Source organism: Zingiber officinale, chromosome 7A (assembly GCF_018446385.1).
Source record: "Zingiber officinale cultivar Zhangliang chromosome 7A, Zo_v1.1, whole genome shotgun sequence".
Lineage (NCBI taxonomy): Eukaryota > Viridiplantae > Streptophyta > Magnoliopsida > Zingiberales > Zingiberaceae > Zingiber > Zingiber officinale.
Genome location: NC_055998.1, coordinates 132,615,291 through 132,638,696, shown reverse-complemented (window position 1 = coordinate 132,638,696; position 23,406 = coordinate 132,615,291). Strand labels below are relative to the sequence as shown.

At 33.5% G+C, this 23,406-nt stretch overlaps 1 protein-coding gene across 4 annotated transcripts in view; it reads right to left on the bottom strand.

Annotated features, from left to right (window-relative positions):
* Positions 1-7,603, bottom strand: part of LOC122002639 (protein NLP2-like) — a 39,564-nt gene extending 31,961 nt beyond the window's left edge. The window contains exons 1-5 of one of the 4 annotated variants that reach the window (XM_042557880.1): positions 7,364-7,603; positions 7,143-7,295; positions 6,144-7,066; positions 5,749-5,790; positions 4,924-5,667 (exon numbers count right to left, since the gene is read on the bottom strand). In XM_042557880.1, coding sequence (XP_042413814.1) covers positions 4,924-5,667; positions 5,749-5,790; positions 6,144-7,001 — 1,644 coding nt within the window. In that variant the 5' untranslated portion in view covers positions 7,002-7,066; positions 7,143-7,295; positions 7,364-7,603. The remainder of the gene's footprint in view (positions 1-4,923; positions 5,668-5,748; positions 5,791-6,143; positions 7,067-7,142; positions 7,296-7,363) is intronic. The other 3 variants (XM_042557885.1, XM_042557886.1, XM_042557882.1) reach the window with 3 other exon arrangements.
* Between the last annotated feature and the right edge of the window lie 15,803 nt (positions 7,604-23,406).

The window sequence follows — 23,406 nt, the reverse complement described above, 5'->3', positions numbered from 1 at the left end:
ACGATACGAAACCATATCATTCCGGTCATGCACTGAAATCTCGGCACATATCAAGATTTTAAACCTTGGTGAGAATGGATAATTAACAGCAAACATAAATAATAGAGATAAAGAAAACATAGTGGTTTTATGTGATTTAGATATCTCTCCTATGTCATATTGATCTAACACTTTCCTAAATAAAAATCTTACTATGTAAAATAGGTCGGGCAATTATGCTGGAGAAAATAAGAAAATCTAGATCCTAGATTGTTTTTAAGTTCCTTAACAAATTATAAAATTCCTTAACATTCTTCTTAGAGGATAACCTCCTATACAATTTTCATAATCTTAAAATGAACTTTACTTAGAAACCTATGATGTACAATTTCTCTTTATAATGATAGAAAATTTGAGTGCAGAAGATTAAAAAAAACTAAAAATTTTAAACTCACCCTAAAAAATAAAAATGAAGCATTAGATGAGGACAGAAATTTCTTAAAAGGCACTTAGTGTGGTAAAAAGTAAGAAACGAAGCAGAGTTTTTGCCCATAGAAAAATGAATATAAGTTATAGTATTCAAGAGGGTATAAAATGTTATGCAACACTCCTCTAGAGATCATTTTATAAATGATTCCTAGTAGATAGAATTGCATGTTCAATCTTATCCCCAAACTTTGGTATAAAAATTTGAAGGTTGGTTGACCAACAATCAATATTAACCCTTGGTAATGAATAAGCATCTACCAATGGTCATTTTCAATTGTTATATGCAAACAAGTATGGTTTGATAGCCAGCTAGTTGAGGTATTACACTAAGTGGTCCATAGCTAATTGTTATGAGGAGGTGTAGAATAGCATTATAACCATTACAAAGGTTTACTCCAATGTCACATTAAAGGAGTAATTTAGTGGATCAGAGAGTGGCACATTGAGTACAATGAAGGTTGTGGAATAGGAGTAAATTCTCTAAGCCACGTTACATACTTTGGTATTGTGGACTTTGCATGTCTTTCCGTTGCAGTATTTATCACATGTGCACTTGTTATCTAACATTGAATTTGAATTGTGTTATTTTTAAGCAAGGTTTTAAGTACCGACCCGTGTCAGTCGACCCCGACGCAAGCCGACTGACACCAATCCCATTATTGTGACAACCTAGCATTTTTTTAAAAAAATATTTTTTTTATTTTAAATTTTAGATTGAAATTTTTATTTTTTAATCAGGTAATTCCCTTACCCTATTATTTTTTTCCTTCTTTATTTTTTCTATCTTTCATCCATTAACTTTTCTCCTTTAATTTTTCCCCTTTATTTGTTTAGGAAGGTAAATAAAGAGAAAAAAAATACTCTTTAAGGACGGTTAATTTTTTTTCTCGCTTTCTTCTCTTCACAAGGTCAGTAGAGAAAAAAATCTCTTTAAAGATGATAATTTTTTTCCTTCTTCATATGTCCACGAAGTAAACATAGAGAAAAAACTTTTAAGGATACAGGAGATGGATTATTAAAAAAGATAAAAAAATTATAATATAATTTCTAACTTTATAAAATATACTACTACTAATGTACTAAATTATTCTATATATAAATTTGATTTAATTTTAAACTAATCAAAATAAATTCAAATTAAATCTAGTTACAACCTACTTGATCCTGCCATATCTGCTTAGTGGACTGTAGCTAACCCTAAATCGACTTTTACTCAATAAGTATCAAACATTTCACAAGATAATATCAAAACTTCAACTCAACATTCAACATCTCGAATATAACAATATTAAAACATCAATAACAATCAAATATTAATAAAAATATCTTTTAACTAATATTTTTATATTTTAAAAAGTATGAAATTGTATCGGCACAATACGATATGGTACCAAAACCATATAGTTTCGGTCATAAACTGAAACTCCACTAGCACGAATTTTAAACCATGTTTGTAAGAATCAAAAAGACAGGCATACCATTTATTCACCCTCCAATTACACTACATTAATCCAACAAGATCCACCCTCTTAACTTGATACAAAGTTAGGTTTTCTCATAAAGTTTAGAGTTTATTTCAATCCACTTTAGGGGAGCTTAGGGATTCTTATGCGATGAAGTAGCCTTCCTCTCAATCTCTCTCCTAAATATGTTAAAGGATTTGACCATCCTCTAACTGCCTCTCCTAGAAAGATGTTGAAAAAATTGACCATCCTCCACTATGCACAAGAGGAGATGCATGTTATCAAGGGTTATGGTCATCACCTCAAAGTATCAAAGGATCCACAATGTTGTATTTGTAGATCATCTAAAGGAGTTGTAGCTCACAGCACGTGTGTCCCCACTATAACAATGTGGCACAGATTGCCATGCAGAGCCTTCTTCATCCTCAAGGCGCAATCATCCATATCAAGAATTTGGGGTCTAATCTCATAGTGTGGGAAGCTTTGTTCGCCTTTGACCTCAATTGCTTCCTTCTAGGCAACAAAAGGTGCAAGATACAGCCAACTAGGAAGATTTTGAGTTTATCTCATCAAGTGAGGCAACTAGTGTTTGCAAGAAACTTGCAAGGATGGTGTTCGTGCAATAATTGACAATGCAAGCCTCCAAATTGGTGTATGCTTGAAGAAGAAGAGCTCGACATGGAGTCTAACAAGAGTTGGCATTCCCAAGGTCATGTGGTCCAATTATTTCATGTGTGTTTGCTGCCCTTACGACTAAACCTATGTTTTAGCACAAATCATAACTATGACAATAGCATAACAAAAAACAAGAAGTATAAGGAAAAATAAAGCAATATAAAAGAGGGACCCACTGACATGAAACAAAAGAACAATTTAAAAAGATTTCAAGCCTTTATGTTGATCATTTTCATCTCAAGTCCTCTTCGTTCCTCAACTTCCTGTCAAGTTGAAGTATTAATAGGAGCCAAATTTCATAGTTAATTTTATAGTCTTCTATTTGTCTTGTGTGCATGATTTAAAATAGGCATTTTTTACCTTTTATAATATCCCTAGTCTTTCAGAATTCATGTTCTTCATGTGAGAGGCAAAGCAATTGAAAGATTACTCTTCTTTCTAAAATTCTCCCTTTAAGGGACACTATTGGAACCATAATCTCACTTAAGTTTGCAAATCTTTTTTAGCATTCTCTCACTATAATTGATGCAAACACTTACTCCATGATCTCTCTAACATTTACTTAATGTCTCTAGGAGTAATGTCAAACTTCACTCAGTTTCTCCTAAAATTAACCTCTTGCATCAAGACAAACATTGAAACTCTAATCTATCTATCATTATTTGCAACCCTTAACGATTTATTTCTCCACATGAATGAATTTGAAATCCTCTAATAACTTCAAATGTGGGGAGTTAAAAAAGATTATACTAAATAAAGTTATGTTTTTTTGAAGATTATATGATTTATATTTCCAACAAAGACTGGTTGTTAATTCTTTAAACATTGGTCTCAAGTGTCATGTTACTAAGGTTTTCAATTGTCATAAATATAAGGGCACCTAGCACACAAAGCTCTCACCAATGCAGGGTCTTGAGGAAGAATCTATTGTACGTGGCCTTACACTACATTGCAAGAGGTTGTTTCCATGGCAACAACATTACTGTTATGCCAAGGTTCCCCTTCTTTCAATTGTCATAAATGTCTTTTTTATTTTTATTTTTTTAAGTAATAATAATTTTCTATGCTATGTAATATGTTGAATATAAAAGTATGCATACTCTATCTTTAGGAGACTTAAGGATGGCAATGGATTTTTTTTTTAATATCTTTGACTACTTGACCCACTTAAACAAGATTTGGTACTGCTAATGGGTCCAAGTGAAGTAGTAGATGCTTATGACAGGTATTGGATGGATTTAAGTTTAATGACTTGTGTCCAGGTACCCAAGCAAATTAATTAATTTTATAATAAATCAACACATTCCTAAATTTTTTATTTGATTTTTTTGTTCTTTAATTACATGTAAGCTAGGATTGAGTTCTAGCTACTATTTGCTCGCACACACCTAATGTAATAAGATTGGGATATACATCGTAGCATTATAGGATGGATACAAGTAGAGGAACATGTACACATGACAGTTATATAATGGTTATAACATAGAAGTGTTAAGAGGTCTTAGATGGATATTGGTATAGGTATAGATAGGTGCAAATTTTGCAAGCAACTTACCTATGCCAACCTTTAAGAGATATTAGAGTTATAATTATATGTGTTCTGTGTTTAGTCCCACGTGAGATATTTAGTTAAGAGTATTATATACAGTGTAATAGTTCTCTCTTATGAAAATAAGAAAATATCTTCTGCTCAACCACATATACTGAATGCATCGAGAGTTTTGATGTCATTCAATATTGAAATATATATTCCATGCTTTTTGGCATTACATGTTGCATGTTGTGACCAGGAAATCTAGCATGGTGGGAACAATTCATAAGTGTACCATAAAACGAACTTTATTTTCTCTCTTCTAAATTAGGACAGTGTACTCATTTGTAGAAAATTAAGTCCATAAGTTCTATAGAGGGTTCTGCAACAACAACGATGAGTTCCAAAAGGATTTTTTTGAAGTAATTTTTAATTGTGTTAAACTGATGTTATCATGACCTTCCTCGACCCCTCACTTTTATGTGGTGCCTGTGCTAGTCAAAATATTAGATGTCAAATCAAGGTTATTAGTAGCAACAGTTTGATAGTTGTTACTACATAGTACTTATTCTGTAGTATATACTTTAGGTTTCCACATATCTACAACAGGTCAGTCATGTTAGTAATCATGAGGTCAGAAGGCCTATCAAGTTCAAGAGGTTGGCTCATGAAGGCCTCCAGTATTTGACATGATGAATCAAGGCAAGTAGCTGATGCGTCTGCAACTTGAAATATAACAGAAATATAATTAAAGCATGACACTGAAAACTAAGATTGACGAGGCACCTCTTCACGATAAGCATTATCATGCTGTTCATCAGATGATATTTCCCTAGTTAATGAAACAACTTTTCCACTGGTTGATTTTGGAACTATGTCCACTGGTCGAGAGCACTTCATCGAGAAATCAGTTGATAAGCAACATACTGGTTCTCCTATAATTCCAGCAATATCTGATTCTTCTTTTTCAGCATCAGAAACAGTCCTTAAGCTTCTACAAAGTATCTTCATGTTACTTGAGAGGTTATTTAAAAGGAGTTGTTGCTCTTTGGAACCCATACAATCTATTGGTAGAAAGAACTCTAGTATGTAATCATTGTCTCCAGTGTATGTGCTCCTCAGTCTGATTGCAACTGCAGCATGAAGGTTGAACTTACGAGCATGGTGTACAAGTGGATATTCATGAATGTTATACTCCTTTACATCAGGGGAGAAGAATGGATGATTTGATTGAAGAGCCTTCCCAGCAATGCCTTGTCCATCCTCAAGGCTATGTTCAGCACATGCATTAAGAAAACCTTGCATTTTTGTATTGTTAACATAGCAAGATGATTCATGGATGCAAAGAATGGGCCTTTTTGGAGTTGAATTTGTCTCCCCAAGCTTATATTTCCTGAAGTCGCATAAATGGCCACCATCAGGTCCTATAGGAACCCATGTAAGTGCTAGAGGTAACATGTATGCATGACATATATATCTCAATACATCAAGTATCTCTGAAAATGCAGATATCTGGCTCTTTGTGAGGATCTGCCAAATAGAAGAAATAATTCTTCATTTAGAAGCTTCATTCCATCTTAAAGAAAATCAATCACAAATTAACACAACTACCTGCTGGGGAGCCTGCATTTTTGTGGATCTCAAGTTCACTGCCTGCGGAAGCAACAAAAAAGCGACCTTGAGATACTAAAAGCCAACTAAGCTGCCAAGAGGTTCATCAAAACCAACTAAATTAAGACAGGTATATTTCTCAAACATGAGATGTGGCTTGAAACTATAGTAGAATACTAAAAGACGGCAAAACAAGCAGGTTTAAGTAAGTCTACTTTCAGCAAGGAGCTGAAGCAATACGTATACATTTCTGTTATGTACCATAAGCCAGTGGCAATCCAAGAGAGAAAAACCAATTAAGTGAATGCCCTTTACACTATTCCACCACCATATATTTGCAAAATATATTACATATATGTTCATGTGAAGATATTTGATGTCATAGAAGCACTGACCTGCAGAGCTTTGGAAACTGTTTCTATCTCTGTATCGAAGTTGGATTTTTCACTAGTTGTAACAAGCTCAAGCACTGCACGACATGAACCTAGATCAGTGTCAAAAACTGGAACAGCAAGAGAACCACATACCTTGTGATTGACTGCATAGTCCACCCTCAAGTACTCAAAGTTTTTATAATAGATGACATTCGAGGTCCACTCTGGCCTTCCAGATATATATACACGACCAGGAAGCCCAGTGAACAAACCAGGGGCTTCCTTAGGTGAGAAGGTAAAATGCCTTGAAACTTCCCGGTAGCCAGCAAGACTGTGGTCTAGGAGGCAGGGCTGCTCGGAAGTACTCAGCACATATTGATCACCCTGTTTAATGGGCATCCAGACCTGGGCAAGAATTCCACCATGCATTGATTGCCTAACCAAGGATAGAGCCTTAAGCATTCTTTCTCCAAGAGACATCCCTTGGAGAGACGGAGGAACAGTAAGCACCACTTCGTTGGCCATGGAATCAACGGCAGAATAACTAGAACTCCTACTACTACTACTAACTTCCTTTCTGAGACAATCTGATGAAGATCCCTGTCTCGAATTAAAAGATATTTTATCCCTGCAGTGATAATAAGCATCACCAGGGTTGCTATTAACTCCCAGAACGGATTGAGTAGAAACCCTTGGCGATGACAAGGAAGCCCACAAACCAGGTTCTTGATTAGCAGCTGGAAAGCTTAAAGTCGATATGAATTGATCCACAATAGTGGGACTATAATCATCAAAATTCATGAGGCCGGAGAATCCAAATGGATCATCAAGAATTGGGCTCCCATCCTCTTCATAATCAGTAGGCGGTAAGCCATCCATAACAGTTTACTTGGAGATTCTACGAAGTCAATTATCCTTCAATTCCTGCACGACAATGCCATAAACTGTTCCCACAAACGGAGCTTTAATCATGCATACGCAATACAAAGAGGGGAAGAATACAAAAGGCATTAGATTTACATTCGAGAAACCACTACCCAGAGTGGGCAAATCCGAGGTGCTGAAACGCCGCAATCACATCCTCCTCCGCACGACCGATCCAAGATTCATCAAAGCTCCCTCGATCAACTTGACGGAGCGTTTTCGAACGAAAAAAAAAAATCAAAACTCCCGCTGCAAAATAGGATCATCGATTCAGCAAAAGGACTACTCTGATCGCTAAAAGGAGATCGAGAACGAACCGCATACGCTAATCGAAGAAAAGAAGAAAAGTCGGTGACAAGGGTAGACACCGCCGCACGTCGACCGCCTCAATCAGCAGCACTCTAAGACGCGCACTCGCACTTTGATTCCCTTAACCTACTGAAGTGGTCGACGTTTTCCGAGGGTAATTTAAGCCGTCGGGGGGTGAGAGAGAGAGAAGGCGGCGGAGCCAAGGAATTGCGGCGGTTGTTAAAATGAAGTCCACTCAGGCAACCTTCAATTGCCATCTGGCCCATTCTAGCGACACCAATTCTCTACCCGCGTGAACTCATCCACCGAACCGCCACCTGTGGAAACGAATGTAAAATGATAATTTTAACTAAAATAATTTAATATTTTTTTAAAAAAATATTAAATTGATATTATTCTACTTTTATATTTTAAATTTGCATATATTTTTTATTTTAAATATTTTAAACTCATCAAGCATTTTTAAAACAAATTCAAATTGATATGAAACGGATTACCATGGGACCTTGATAATTTTTGATTTTTTGTTAATGCAATTATATCTTAAATATGTGGTCTGTATGTGATTTTGATACGTGAACAAAGTTTAAATTACAAAAGAACTTAATCGTTTAGATAAGTCTATGTGAATATTTTTAATTTATCGACATACTCGATAGAAAATTTATATGAAATCGAACTAATTACCTTCCATATTAATTGATTCGAATAAATAAATGTCACAATTATTTAAAAAAAAAAATACAAAAGCACGGGACATGGGTTACAGATGCAACAATAAAAGTTTTATAAGTTAAAAAGATTGGATATAGAAAGTGAATTAATTTTTGGGTTATAGTTGTAAATATAATTTTTCATTGGAAATATATAAAAGGATTATGAATTTATTAAGTGAAATATATGTTTATTGGTATAAGTTTTTTTTTTTTTTTTTGATAAAGTCCAAAAATATGTTTAAAATGGATAATATCATATCATCGTGGATAAATCTGAATTCTTTTGGTCATAATAATTGGTATCAGAGCTGCCAGAAAGATTAACCTCAACTGTGCACAAGAGTCATGGTCTAATTGAGCCATGTGAATAAAATATTCACCTCTAACAAAGGAAGTGGGAACTCCCATGTCTGGATCAAGACGACCAGACATTAGGCAAAGAAGTCATAATTGCGGCTACGCAAGGAAGTCCTAGTGGGTCAAAGATCAAATGACATCAAGCAGGTAGGCTCGAGGAGGAGGTCATTCGTTTGAGGGGGATTGTTGGATTTCAATTGTTGCAAACAAAATCCCATATTAAAAACACATGGAAAAAATCATAAACTTATAAGGGAAAGATATTTCCATTAGTATAAGACCTTTTTGGTAGAGTCTAAAAATGAAACTATAATGGCTTAAGTCCAAAGTAGATAATATCATACTATTATAAAGAAATCTGAATTCTTTTGGTCCCAACATAAGTCTTAGTAGATAATATTAGTCAAAATAAAATCTCAACATGTTAAGAAAATCGGATACTAGGGATGAAGTTCTCATGACAAGAAGTTTATAAACATTAGGACAGAGTCAGGAGGTAAATAGCTTCGATCATTTTTTGAACTTGATGTTATAGCAGAAAATTTGAAGTAAGACTGACATCTCAATTTACTTGGTCTCCACCTCCTTAAAGTGACTAATCCAAGGGTATGACTCACGATTTCATCTACTATGAAATCCCTCTTTCTTGGAAACTTTCCAGAGGTAGAGAAACCTTATACAATTTTGAGCACAAAAAATATAACAAGAAATGAAAATAAATACAATGAATACACAACTTTACATGAATTTTATTTTGAGCACTTTCTTGTTGCTTGGAATTGCCTCTTATTTGGTTGGAAATGCAGCAACACTTCTTCCTCAACTTTCCAAGAATTGGCGTGAACAATTGTTCTTCAAATCTCGCAAAATCCCTTTTCTATGGTTATTTTGACATCTCCTAATCAATTAGGCTTACCCCTAATAGATTATCATGTCAAACGACCATTAAAAAATTTATAGAACGACTCTTTTTTGAACGCCTAATTGATTAACGAGTTACATCAATCGATTAGAAAGCCTCTAATCGATTACCCCAATTGATTACAAGGTTTTCTGTGCTGTTGCAAAAAGGTACTCAATCGATTGACTTGACATTAATCGATTGCTCAATTGATTACCCTAATCGATTGGGCCATGCTGAATCGATTAGCCTAATTGATTCAGTACTTTTCTGTGCTTCACAAAAATAGCCACCAATCGATTAGGCAATCAACCTAATTGATTATAACAGTTCCCCATTGATTGGGCAATCTGCCTAATCTATTACGAAATCTATCTAATCAATTCAACACCTTCTATTCAAATCACATCTCCTGCTAATCAATCACCCTGATCAATTAGCACTGCTCAATCGATTCGAATACTCAATCGATTCCAATCCTTGGCAATCAATTACTAACCCTAATTTTAGCCTTTCAGAGGTCGAAATCACATCTTGCCTGGTATCTGGTTGACCTCAACCTACTAGGACTTCCATTGTTCAACATCCAATCATCCATGACCCATTGGGAATTCTTATTGCCTAGCATTCGGTCAACCTTAACTTGCCAGAGCTTCTTCACTAAGTATCCGATCAACCTTAATCCACTTGGACTTTTCATCTAGTAACAACTCCCGTTGGACTTCTGATCACCAAGTGTTAGATCAACCGTTGACCCACTTGGACTTTTTTTTCTTACCTAGCACTGTTAGGACTTCTATTGCCTAGTTCCCAACTAGGTCCTCACTGCCTAGCCCTGCTAGGACTTCCATTGCCCAATTCACAACTAGGTCTTCACTACCTAGCCTCGTTAGGACTTTAATTATCTAGTTCCCAACTTAGTCTTTACTATCTAGCCCCGCTAGGACTTCCATTGTCTAACCTCCAGTTAGGACTTTCTATTATCTAACCTTTAATTCAAACTTTCTGTTGCCTAACCTTAAGTTAGGACTTTCCCAGTCAAGTATCTGGTCCTCCCTTGACTTACTTAACTTCTCTCTCGCTTATTATCAAATATGGAAACTCAAGCTTGAGCCAACTTGAGGTTAGTCAAACTGATCAACCTTGATCTAAGGATAATTATATCAATAATCTCCTACTTTTTGATATTTGATAATATGTTTAAGTTAGATTAACCCATATTAGCCCAACTCCCTTCTTCATCTCATGCCAAAGCATAAATGAGGATTTCCTAACTTGACGCCTATATTTTTCTCTCCCTTTGGCATGCATCAAAAATATTCTCCCCAAGATTCATCCTCTTGTCATTCAAATTTCACAATGAAGGTCTCATATCCTTCAATTCTCTATAATGCTCAACCTTGAGAATCCATCCATCATCATACCTTTAAGGAGAACCTCTTTCTCAAAGCATGTTCCAACTTCTATCATTGCATCAACAATGATTTAGAGTTCCTAAACCTTTATAAAGTTCGAAAATTTGAAGTCAAGAGGTTAAGAATTAACCCTTGAATATAAACCTTTTCCTTAACTCCAAATTAGTCTCTTTTAACTATTCCTTTCTTATTTTCATAAGAAAAATTACCCTTAAATGCTTACCTAAGCACTTCAGAGGGTTAGAGATAGTTAAATTGACTAAACGTGACTTAATAGACTGAAATAAGATAATTTGAAACAAAAACATCCCTTCTAATCGATTAGTTTTAGCTACCAATCGATTATAGCTTATTTGAATCAATTGACATCCATTGCCAATTAATTATAGCATATCTCAATCGATTGACAATAGTGTCTAATCAACTAAGGTTTCTGATTTTCGAAATCAAATTTAGACCAAAATTAAAAAATCTATAAATAATTCTACATATTCAAAAAATTATAAAATTTCACGTAGACATTACTTATGTCATATACAACAACAACCAAACCTTATCCCACTAGGTGGGGTCAACTATATGGATCCTTTTACATCATTAAGCTCTATTTCCAATTATATCATCATCTATACTCAAATAAATTTTATCTTATTTTATTATTGCTAACCAAGTTTTTTTTTTTTCCTCTTCCTCGTTTGATATGCATGTTTGTCATAATTTTACATCGCTTAATTGGAGTATTTATTGGTCATCTAAGTATATGTCTGTATCATCTTAAACGTATCTCTCAGAGTTTTCTCTCAATAGATGCAACTCTGACTTTTTCTCTAATGCTTTCATTTCTTATTTTGTACATTTTCATATGTCCATACATCTACCTTAACATCCTCATCACTGCAACTCTCATCTTTTGCTCATATACTCAAGTCATAGCCCAGCATAACTCCATTTAACATAGCAAGTTTAACTACGATTTTGTAAAAAATTTCTTTAAGTTTTAGAGGTACTTTATGGTCACATAAAACACCCGACGCTCTCCTCTATTTCAATCATCTTTCTTATATTCTATGTAAGACATCTCTCTCAATCCCTCTATCATTTTACAAAAATGATCCTAAATATCTAAGGCTCTCGATTCTGGATAACTCGTCATCTCCTATTTTAACAATTATCTCATTATATCTAATATTGCTAAACTTAAATTATATATATTTTGTCTTTATTCTACTAAACCTAAAATGTTTCTCTTCTAGTGTTTCCCGCTAAGATTCTAGTTTAGCATTTACTCCTTCATGTATTTCATATACCAAAATAATATCATTTGCAAACAACATGTACCACCGTACTATGTCTTGAATATGTGCAGTGAGTTCATCCATAATTAGTATAAAAAGATAGGGACTTAGAACTAATCCTTGATGTAGTCCTATCTTTATTCGAAATGTTTAAGTTACTCTGTTTGAAGTCTTTACTCTAGTCATTACATTCTCGTACATATCCTTAATTAATTCAATATATGTTATGCTAATACCTCTTTTTTCTAGAATTCTCCATATAATTTCTCTTAGAACTCCTTCATAAGTTTTTTCTAAGTCAATGAATATCACATGTAGATTTTACTTTCGTTGCTCATATTTTTCAATTAATTGTTTAAGAAGATGTATAACTTCTATTGTCGACATTTCAGGCATGAACTCAAATTAATTTTTTATCACCGTAATCTTCTTCCTTAATATTTTTTTCTATTACTTTTTTTCTAAATTTTCATGGTAGGACTCATTAGTTTAATACCTCTATAGTTTGTATAATTTGTATGTCTTCATTATTCTTATATAAGGGAACTAGAGTACTTATCCTCCATTGATCAAACATTTTTTTTATTTTTAATATCATGTTAAATAATTTTATAAGTCATTTAATACCTTGTTTCCTTAGGCACTTCCATACCTTTATCAGAATATTATCTAGTCCAACGACTTTTCTATTGTACATCCTATTTTAAGTTTATTCTACTTCTAAAATTTGAATTATACGATAAAAATTTAAATTTCTATGCTCATTTAGCCTACTTAAATTATCTAAATTAAGTTAGTCACCTATGTAACGATCCAATTTTCCCTATTTCAAGTTCTAAAAGTCCATAAAAATATTTGGAAATACTTTTAAAATATTCTAGAGGTTTTTAGGAATTTTTAGAGTATTTTTACGTAATTTTTGGAGGTCGTTTAGTAGGGTTACAAAAAGAAAGAAGTTTTAAAAAAAATGTTGAAAGTGAGATTCGAACCCATGATCTCGGGTCGGACTGACCTTAGCAAAACCGGCCCAACCGGCTGAGTTACACGATTTTTGTTAATCATATATGGAGCGATATATTTAACTAGTAGTTAGGAACAGTAAAATAAATTGGAAATAAAAGGGGCACGGCTGAGAATCAAAGCCCAGATTGCTGATCAGATAGGCAGCGACAAGTATATAAGGTAAAGTTAGAAATAAAAATAATCTAAGGTATAAGATTTAAAGCTTATTTCGAAAACCTAAAATTTTCTCTCAAAATTCTTTTCCTCTTCTCCTTGCGTGCGACCGGCGAGGGTTTTCGGTGAGATCTTCACAATCGCGAGTCCCCTTCATCGAGGAGAAGGTGTTGCCGCAAGGGATCACGGGAATCTTCACCTATCCGGAACCCTAGACTTTTCCTTTCCGGTTGTAAGTCCAAGATCGCTCGGTGAGTTGCTTCTCACCTGCAGTAGGAGTAGTTCCGCGATTTTGCCTTCTTCATTTCCTTGCCGAGCATGAACAATCCTCCTTGTGGCATTGATTTAGAGTTTTTCTCTTGTTTTGTTTTTGAAGTTCTGCCGTGAGGTTCAAAAGGGTACAAATGCCGTGAGTTTCATTAGGGAAATAAAAGGGGAATTTTTAGGTTTTGGAAAACTTTGACCTTGCAGTGGGGATCTAATTCTATAAAGTAGGAGGTTTAATTTATGTTCTTTGCTTCCGGATCATGGTATACAGCATTGGGATAGCACCGAAGTTCATTCCTTGTTTCTTTTCCTTGTTCCGAAGCCTTGCATGAAACCTTAGAGTTTGCTTGTAGATAATTTTGAATTCTAGAAGTTAAATGGTGAAATCTGTAGGTTCTGTTGAATGCTAGCTTAAAGAATGTTGTTCTTTTTACTGGTGGGGGTAAATGGTTTGTTGTTTTTATCTATCTTCCTTTGTACCAATTAGAATGTTGGTATTGATAAAATCATCTACCTCACTTTCAGTTTCTCTAGTAGCTATTGAAGTTGATTAGGAGTTTAGTTTTGTATACAGTACAGCATTGAGATAATTGGAGATTTGAGAATAGCATGTGTTTAAGTATATCATTCTATGTTAGCTTTGCAGAATAGGTTTGTATGCCATTAACTGGACATGAACAACATATGCTTTAGTATATCATGTGGTAATTTTTGATTGTAGCAGAAATTATCCTTTCCTTATGTTCCACTTTGTTGGAATTAATTAGAATGAGCAGATTTCTTTTACATTGCTAATAGAAGAGCAGTTTTCTTTTTCTAGCTTTTCCTTAGCTATTTGTAAGCATGAGCAGACTTCTTTTCTATTGCTATTAGATGTACAATTTCCTTTGCTATCAGTTTAACATGAGCAGTATTGATTCCTATTTTTAGTCCTTTGCTATTGGACTAATATGAGAAGTTATAAGCGAAGAAAGACCAAGACTTTAATTTGATCTTAATTCCAGAAGTGGAATATCAAAAACGCACACAAGGTGTTTACTTAAATGCCAAGTAAGGGCAAGTATAAAGAAGTTATAGGTAAAAAGAAAGTATTTTACTTTTAAAGGGCATGTACCGGACACAAGGTCCAAGGGATGGGCTCCAAGATGCCCCTAGGCACAAGGCCTAGAAGTATCTTAGTAGTTTCGGGATTAGCTACCTCGATTCTTATTAAGAATGCGCGCTAAGTGGTACAATGCCGGGCCCAAAAGAAGTTTATTATTATTTTGAAGTATTAAAGTATAAGTTGTGAAACAAATGAAACAAACTTCAAATATGTTTAGAATTAGAAAGTTTAGTTTCTTGTTGTTTGAAGCATTCAGTAGTAGTTTTATTTGTTTCTTGCTATTAGATTATTCAGCATGTTTAGTTTTGTTTGCTTTCAGCATGCTGTTATAGTTTTATTCTTATGAGCATGTTTAGTAGTTTTACATGTTTAGTAGCTTTACATGTTTAGTATGCTTCCCTTATTGGTTTATGAGCATATTTAGCTATACAATGATTAGCATTTCAGTTAGCATGATTTCCTTTGCTATATATGAGCATGAGTAGTTTATATGTTAGCATTCAGTTTTAGCATGTTTTTATTTATATACATGCATATCGTTTGTGAGTAGATAGCGCTCACTAAGCTTTATGCTTATAGACTGCATTTCCTCCTACTGCAGATAAAGGGAAAGAAAAGATACAGTGAAGGAAGGCGACAAGGAGATGCAAGAGGAGTGTGTGATGTGTGGACTATGGAGGTCCTTGGGACTTAGCTAAAGAACTCATTTAGTTTAAGAATTTGTTTAGTTTAATTTCTTATTAAGTTGATAAGAGAATTATGTAGTAAGAGGTTATGTTTTCGGTTTTTCATTATCTGCATGATTTGAATTATTAAACTGCGTGGTTGTGGTTAGTTTTCATTTCTTATTAAACTGCGTGGTTGGTTGAAATATATTTCCAGCCGCTTGTGGCTGAGTATATTATGCTTGTATTATGGAAAATGGTCACCGGTACAAGGGAGACTCTGCCGAAATTTTTCGGTAGGGTTTTCCATGTGATTTTTAATAAACCGGTTAAGTAGAGTTAGTAGATAAGTAACGGTCACTCTTAGAGAGTAGTAGTAGTAGTAAGAAGGGTGGTCGTTACAACCTAAACCTTCATTAAAAACTTGATGAAAATACCTCTTCCACACTCTTTTATTTTTTCATCGTTTACTATTATCTTATTACATTCATCTTTAATATATCTTATTTGGATAAGATCTCTTGTCTTCCTTTTTCTCACTTTAGCTATCTATAAATGTATTTTTCTCCTTCTTTTGTATCTAATTTTTGATATAATCATTCAAAAGTTTTATTTTTTTACTTCATTCACTACTCTCTTAGCTTCTTTTTTGGTTATTATATATTTTTTAGATTTTCTTCGTTCTTACAAATATATAATTTCTTATAAGCTATTCATTTTTTCTTCACTTTCTCTTGTACTTTCTCATTCCACTACTGAGATTCCTTACTCAGTGGTGCATGTCACTTTAATTCACCGAGTACACTTTTAGCTACTAATTTCAACTTTGATATCATCTTATCCCATGTTATATTAGAATTACCGTATATTTCATCTAATGTTTGTACTTCTATCTTCTCCTTAAATATATTTTGCTTCTCATTCTTTAATTTTCACTATTTAATTGTAGGAGTCGTATATATTTTTTCTTTCAATTTATATTATGCTTGAGGCGTATATCCAACGCTACTAACCTATGTTGGGTAGTTAATTTTTCTCCAGAGATGATCATGTAATTTTTACAAATCTTTCTATCCTTCTTCCTTATAACCATAAGAAAGTCAATTTGCGATTTATTATTCTCACTTTTAAATGTGACTAAGTCTTCTTCTCTTTTCTTAAAAAATAGATTAGCTAATATAAGGTTCATATGCTATCGTAAAATCTAATATAGTTTTCTCTTTCTCATTTCTCGTTTCAAACTCATAACTCCCATATATCTTCTCATATTCTTCATTTTTTACTCTGATATGCCCATTTAGATCACCTCCTATTAAAATCATTTCATTTGATGCAATATTTTATAATATTTTATTTAGGTCATCCCAAAATTTTAATTTGGTAACTTCATCTAATCCTACTTGTGGTGCATATATGCTAATTATGTTTATAGTTTCTTTCGCCACTATTATCTTAAGGGCTATAATTCTATCCCTTTTCTAACTACTCCTACAACCTCATCCTTTAATGAACTATCTACAACAATACTTACTCTATTTCTTGTTTTATTCTTTCCTATGTATCATAACTTAAAACCCGAGTTCTCTATCAGTTTTGCCTTTTCGCCTATCTATTTTGTCTCTTGTACACACAAAATACTAATTCTTCTCCTAATCATCATATCTAATAGCTCCATTGATTTACAGTGAGGATTCTCATATTCCATGTTTTAAATCTTATATTATTAATTTTTCTATCATATTTGTTCTTATCCAACCTATAGTGTGAGAACTTTTGCTTATTTAATACTACATCCAAGTTCTCATGGAGATGTAGCGATTCTTGCCGATACATTACAGTTGGATCCTACAATGTAAACTCTTGCATATTTAGTACTACACCCCGAGTTATGGAGATGTAGCGGTTCTTGCTGAGATGTTACAGTCGACCCTGCAACGTGTTCCTTTTGGGGAACAACTTAGCATTAGTATAATAGTTTAATGGATCCATTTATTGAATATTTGTCATAGTTTTAACGCTAGCTGGTAGCCTAACGCAACCTCCTCCTTTATCCGGGCTTGGGACCGGCCATGACTGGTTCATCACGGGCAGAGTTCTTATGTCATATACTATTAAGGAAAAATAGTTTTCTATGAAAATATATCTCATTTTCAAAGAATGTCATAAAATTGGAAACCATTGAAAACTTCAATGTCTCACACTAACTTTGTATTTAACTAATCAATCGTGATTTCTATCAACAAATATACTTCACCAAGGTTTTTCAAAATATTTTTAAAATAAATTTTCAACCATGATCTTTGCGATAAATTCACATGACTAGTACATTAATTTTCCCCATGATTGGACTTCACAAAATTCATATATTTTGATGAAATTAAAACTCATAAAGATGCACTAAATCAACATCTTAAGTTTTTCTCATCCTCCTAATATCTCACTTGTATCTACTATGTCTCAATATACATGCAAGTCAACTCTACGATCTTTGTGAGATGTAAAATAAGTTTTCCATAAAACTAAGGCATTATGTAACTTTAACTAGATATTTTAACTTTGATCATCCTATCTAGGATGCCAATTTATGTCATTATCCTTAATTATAAGGAATTTAAAATAATGCATGATAATGATTATGACATACATCAAATGAGTATTTTTTAAAAGAAAAATTATCATAGTTAAATGATATATGTATGACATGACATATAACATTTTTCATAACAATATAAATACAAAGTACAAAATATAACAATTATAGCACAAAGAAAATACCTAGACTTTCATCTAAGTTTCATCCTTAACTATTATACTAAATTAAACATAAGTTGCTCTCATCTCCCTAAAATATGCCAAAAGCTCATTTTGACACATTTGTAAATTTCATCATATTTATACCAATTTGATCAAACCCAATCTTTAAAAATTTGATTGGCACACTTTTATTCTTCAAGAGTAAAAATCAACTTCTCATTTTCAAGGTTTCATAATATCTTAAAATTTTTCTAAAGTGTCAACTTCACTACGGTTGAGTTAACTATCATTCCAATTAAAGTTGACACATTTTAAACTCATTTAATGTGTGGAGAACATACTCTTAGAAATCCAAAATCTATTGGTACTCCTTGGGTGTATTAAGTATTTAGTAGGGATAACTTTTCTTGATACCTTCCTAATGATTTTCCTAGACTTTTTAGAAGTCTTAGTTATAATAGTCTCTTCAAAGTCAACTCTAGGGATAGTCTCCTTTATAATCTTGACTTGACTTCTAGATCTAGGGTTAGTTTCATAGCTATATGAAACTTTATAATATAATGGTACATCCTCCTTAGATCTATGTTTGTATCCCAAACCTCTCTTTCCCTTAGATGATTCTTGCTTAGCTAAGCGTAGGTTTTGCTTCCTTGACCCTTTGACATTAATTGTCATTTTCTCTAGGGTCCTCTCCAATGTCTCAAGTCTTGACCTCAAGACTTGATTTTCTTTCCTTAAATCCTCCAACTTAGATTTTTCATGAATATCTTGGATATTTTTCTTTTTAGACATAAATCTAACATCCTTAGAATTCTTGCCTAAATTATTTCCCACCTTCCTATCCTTAGGTAGGATTGTTCTAGCAAGATATGACCTATAATTCTTCTTAAGATTATCATGCTTCCTATTTTCATAATAACGTATTCTAACATCATAAAAGTAATTTTAGGCTTGTATTTTATCATGACTTAAATAAGTACTATTAACTAATAGTACCTTAGTTTTGCCATTGAAAGCTCCTCCTTGACTTGAGCTTCCTCCTTTATTCTTGGTTGGATTCCTCATCCTTGAACATTGGTTCCGATAATGTGCCTTACTATAAAAAAAAAAAGCTGAAAGACAATACTTTTTATGTGTTGTCTATGTGGCTGAAAAAGTATTATTAAAAACACTGATATTAAAAGTCCACTTAAACACAATACATAAAAAACGTTGTTATTTTTTTGCAAAGATAACATTTTTACAATACTTAAAAAATGCTATTATTTTTTTGCAAAGACAACACTTTTATAACGCTTAATTATAATATATTAAAATTATTATTATTTTTTCTATTTACAAGACTATTGTCTATTATATTTACACTACGAATTACTTAATTAAACCTTTATAAATAATACAAATTAAAATACCATAAAAGTACAATTGAATAATCTTCTTACTATTGAACTAGAAATATGTCATACAATTCAAAAAAAAAATATGTAAACATAATTCACAAACTTTAGATCCATATTAAGCATATATAAAAGCAAAAGCCTACATAATAGATATACATATTAGTTCCAATATATCTTGATTCTTGTATTGAATCTTTCTAATAATATTACATCTTTTTGAAAATATATGAATATTTTGGCAAAATAAAAACTCCATTTTTAATTTCTTTTCACATTCATCAGCAAGGACACAAATAGTTGAAACCCTGCGAACATCAAAGACATTATAGAATAACATGGCATGTCCAAGCATGTAATATTTTCAATCTTATTTTTCAAAGAAAAGTAGGCTGTCTTTTCCCATCTAAGCTCAGTATCATCAAAAAAAAATTGTCAAACTTTAACTGGAATAGAAAGTAGGATGCCAAGTTACTATGAATGTTAGGCTTATATGCCAGATGAATAGCATGATTTTTCCAGATGTAGTAAATGTTATGCTCTATCATTTATAATTTCTATCCTTTGTTACCCTTTCAGAGTACTTTCGATGGGTCTAATCTTTTCAGATGGATCTAATGGCTAGCGCATAATATGTTATCATCATGAGATTTGGGGTTCAAATCTCGACAAAAGAGATAAATGTCTCTTTTATGTGTTAGTCATTATTCCAAAGACTAATCGTCATTCATGATTAACTTCTTCGTATTGACCTTGAGATAAATTTACGGAGGTGCTGAGGACGAATGTATTCACTTTTTACTTGGATATCCTTGACCTTCATGTAGTTGTACATGACAATACCTCATGGAGCTGGATAAATCGAAAGCATTAGGAACTAGGAAGAGATAAAAATAAAATAAAATTAGCTGCTAGGGAAAAATATTTTAAGAAATGAAACTAGAGCTTACCAATTATAGCATAGCCAATTATATTAAGACCATTAATTACCGATTCAGGAAATATAATTATGGAAAGAGCAATTAAAACCCAATCTTTTAGAACTCCAACAACTTTGATAGTCAGTGCTCCAGTTCTACCAATGACCAGAAATATAGCCAGTTTCACTTTCCACAAAGTATTATTTATTTATTTTGGTCGTGTATTCGTTGGTAGACAACATTTGGCTAGAAAAATCAAAATAGAATAAAAACAATGAATGTTGTGACTAGAAAATAAAGCATCCTTAAAATTGTTTCAATTATGAAAAAAATAAATGATGTTTTTATTCAAAATAGAGATATTTGAATGATCGAAATGAAAATTTTCACCAATGAAAGGTTTCACTAATGAAAGGTTCATTTCACCAATGAAAGATTTCATTAATGAAAGGTGTGGCGAAATTTGATAAATCCGAAAAGCTAAGTCCTAGATATATAGGACCATTTGAAATCTTAGGAAGGGTCGACACTCTGGCATATAAACTGGTCTTATCTCCGATTTTATTGAGGATCCACAATATCTTTCATGTATATCAATTGAGAAGATATATGGCAGATTCGATTATATCCTGAGGGCAGAACCATTGGTAACTCAAGATAACTTAAGGGAAAACCTAAAATATGAAGAGGTCCCGAATTGAATCGTGGATTCAAAGGACCAAGTGTTAAGATGAAGGACTATTCCATATGTTAAAGTCTAGTGGTTCAACCATATCAACAGGGAGGCTACTTGGGAATGAGAGGAAATGCGTATACACTACCCTCATCGTTTTGAGGTCTACGGTGACTCAAGTTTCGAGGACGAAACTTTCCATAAGGAGGGAGGAATGTAAATACCACGATTTGGATAGGATAGTAGAGATAGTGGGATAGTGGAGATCATGGTGTTAGTGGAGATAAGAGTGTTAGTGGAGATAATGAGGTTAGTGGAGATTGTGGGGTTGGTGGAGATCAAAACTTTATCCCTATAAATAATCATAGGAAAGTTATGGAAAAACTTAATTGGAAGAGAAGACATATCCTCGGCAAAATTGTTTTGGCAAGGAAGGAGAAGTGTACTTCAACAATCCCACCTTTCCCACTACCGTATCAACTTCCAAGGATTTCGGTAAATGAGCTTAATGTAAATTATGAGTTCTGAAAGTGATAGTTTTATTTTTTGAAAATTATTTTGTTATACTACTGTTATTACTAATTACGGGAGATTACTGATTACTATCATTATTGTATTTTGGGGCATTGAATTAATTATGAATTAAATAGTAGAGATAAGTATTCTGAACACTTCTGATTTCTGAATTACTTTCGATTTCCGACTTTTCCTCTAGGAGGGATAATTCTAGAGGGTTGATATCACCTGAAGTAATGAGGAACATGATTTAATTTCAATACCTATGTATATTTTCGTTTTGAGTTAAATGTCATTTTTTACTACTGAAAATTACTGCTTTTCAAGAACTATTGTATTTGTGTTTATTCCTCACTTACTGGGTGACTCCAAGTTATTCACCTCTTACAATCTATTTCAATTAGAGATAAAATTGGAACTGAGAATGAAATCGAGGATAGTAAACAAATAAAGTTCTGGGGATGATGAATTCGCTCCAATTTCTGACGGGAAGACTAGAATTTCGTTGCAATGTGAGATTTTTAAATTTAAGTGGATGTAATTTAATTAATTTGAATAGTATATGAATAGTTTATTGTTTATTTTGAAATAAAAAGACTGATTTATTTTACAATTACTATACTACTGAGGTTGATTAATTTTGAATTTTTCATTTGAAAGCAACGCTGATGTCCATCACTAGTCGCAGGGTGTGATAGCAACTGTCGTGGAGAGGAATACTAATGATCCAATGGTGAAACAAGCACCTGAGCTCTCTAAAACACTTAGCAAAAGATTAGATTGGGCATCAAGTCGGACCTTGGCATAATCACTCCGACGCTCAAGTTAGAAAATGTACTATTCGAGGAAGAAACATAGAGAATAAGAGTTTGGGGTGTATGTGTCATTCCTACGCTCGCTAAGGCGGGCTTCCGTTTATACCTTCTCCCAGGAGGCACGAACCCCACTTCAAGGCATGGGGTTGTCAGTGAGCTCGTGTACTCTCAGCTCTCAGTCGCTCCACTTCCTTCACTTATCACGGTACTCACGGTCCCCACAATTTGAAGGGAGGAGGGTTAGTGATTGCTTCAAAAGGTATGTGGAAGAGCCGATCGAGCTGAAGGAGTTAGACGTGACCGAGCTGAGGGAGTCATCCATGACCGAGCTGAGGAGTCGAGGGAGTCATCCATGGCTGAGCTGAGGGAGTCAGGCGTAGCGGAGCGGAAGGAGTTTGACCTGCCTCAGATCTTCCTTAACCAAATCCGATCTCCAACTTATAACTCAACTTGACTTCTGACTTACAGCTTAACTTCTTACCGATCTGGTGACACCACGTGTTGGTTACCTATATCTGCCACATCAATGGGTATTTTAGAAATAGGTATTTTCAATCTGTATGTGTCTGATTCAAGATTTTTGCCTAAATTTAATAAAAATCAAGGGGAATTATCTTAAAATTAAAAAACTTTACATGAAATATAATCCAATAATTTTAGTATTTACTATAAAATATCACAATAATATACACTTATATTCATTACATCGTAATATTGTGCTCTACTAGGCAACTAAAGGTGTCAATGACCCGAGCTCAGATGCGGATTAATTAGGCCTGATGGTTGTTAGGCCATGCTCATGGTGGTTCGATATGCTCCAACTTAAATTCAAGCCTAGCTCGAACCTAGGTTGCATAGCACCATTGTTGTGCCAACTATGATTTAGGCCAGTTGGGACAAATATTAAGTAATATTTAATTTTAAATTAGGATATTACTAAAATAGAAAAAAATAAAGTTGTATCAACTGCATTATAAGAGAGGGAAATGACTACCTCACCGACAATGCTTTACTATGCCCAAACTTGTTACTGAAATGCATTAATGCATGGGTCGCAAGGTGAAACTTGTGATTTTGCT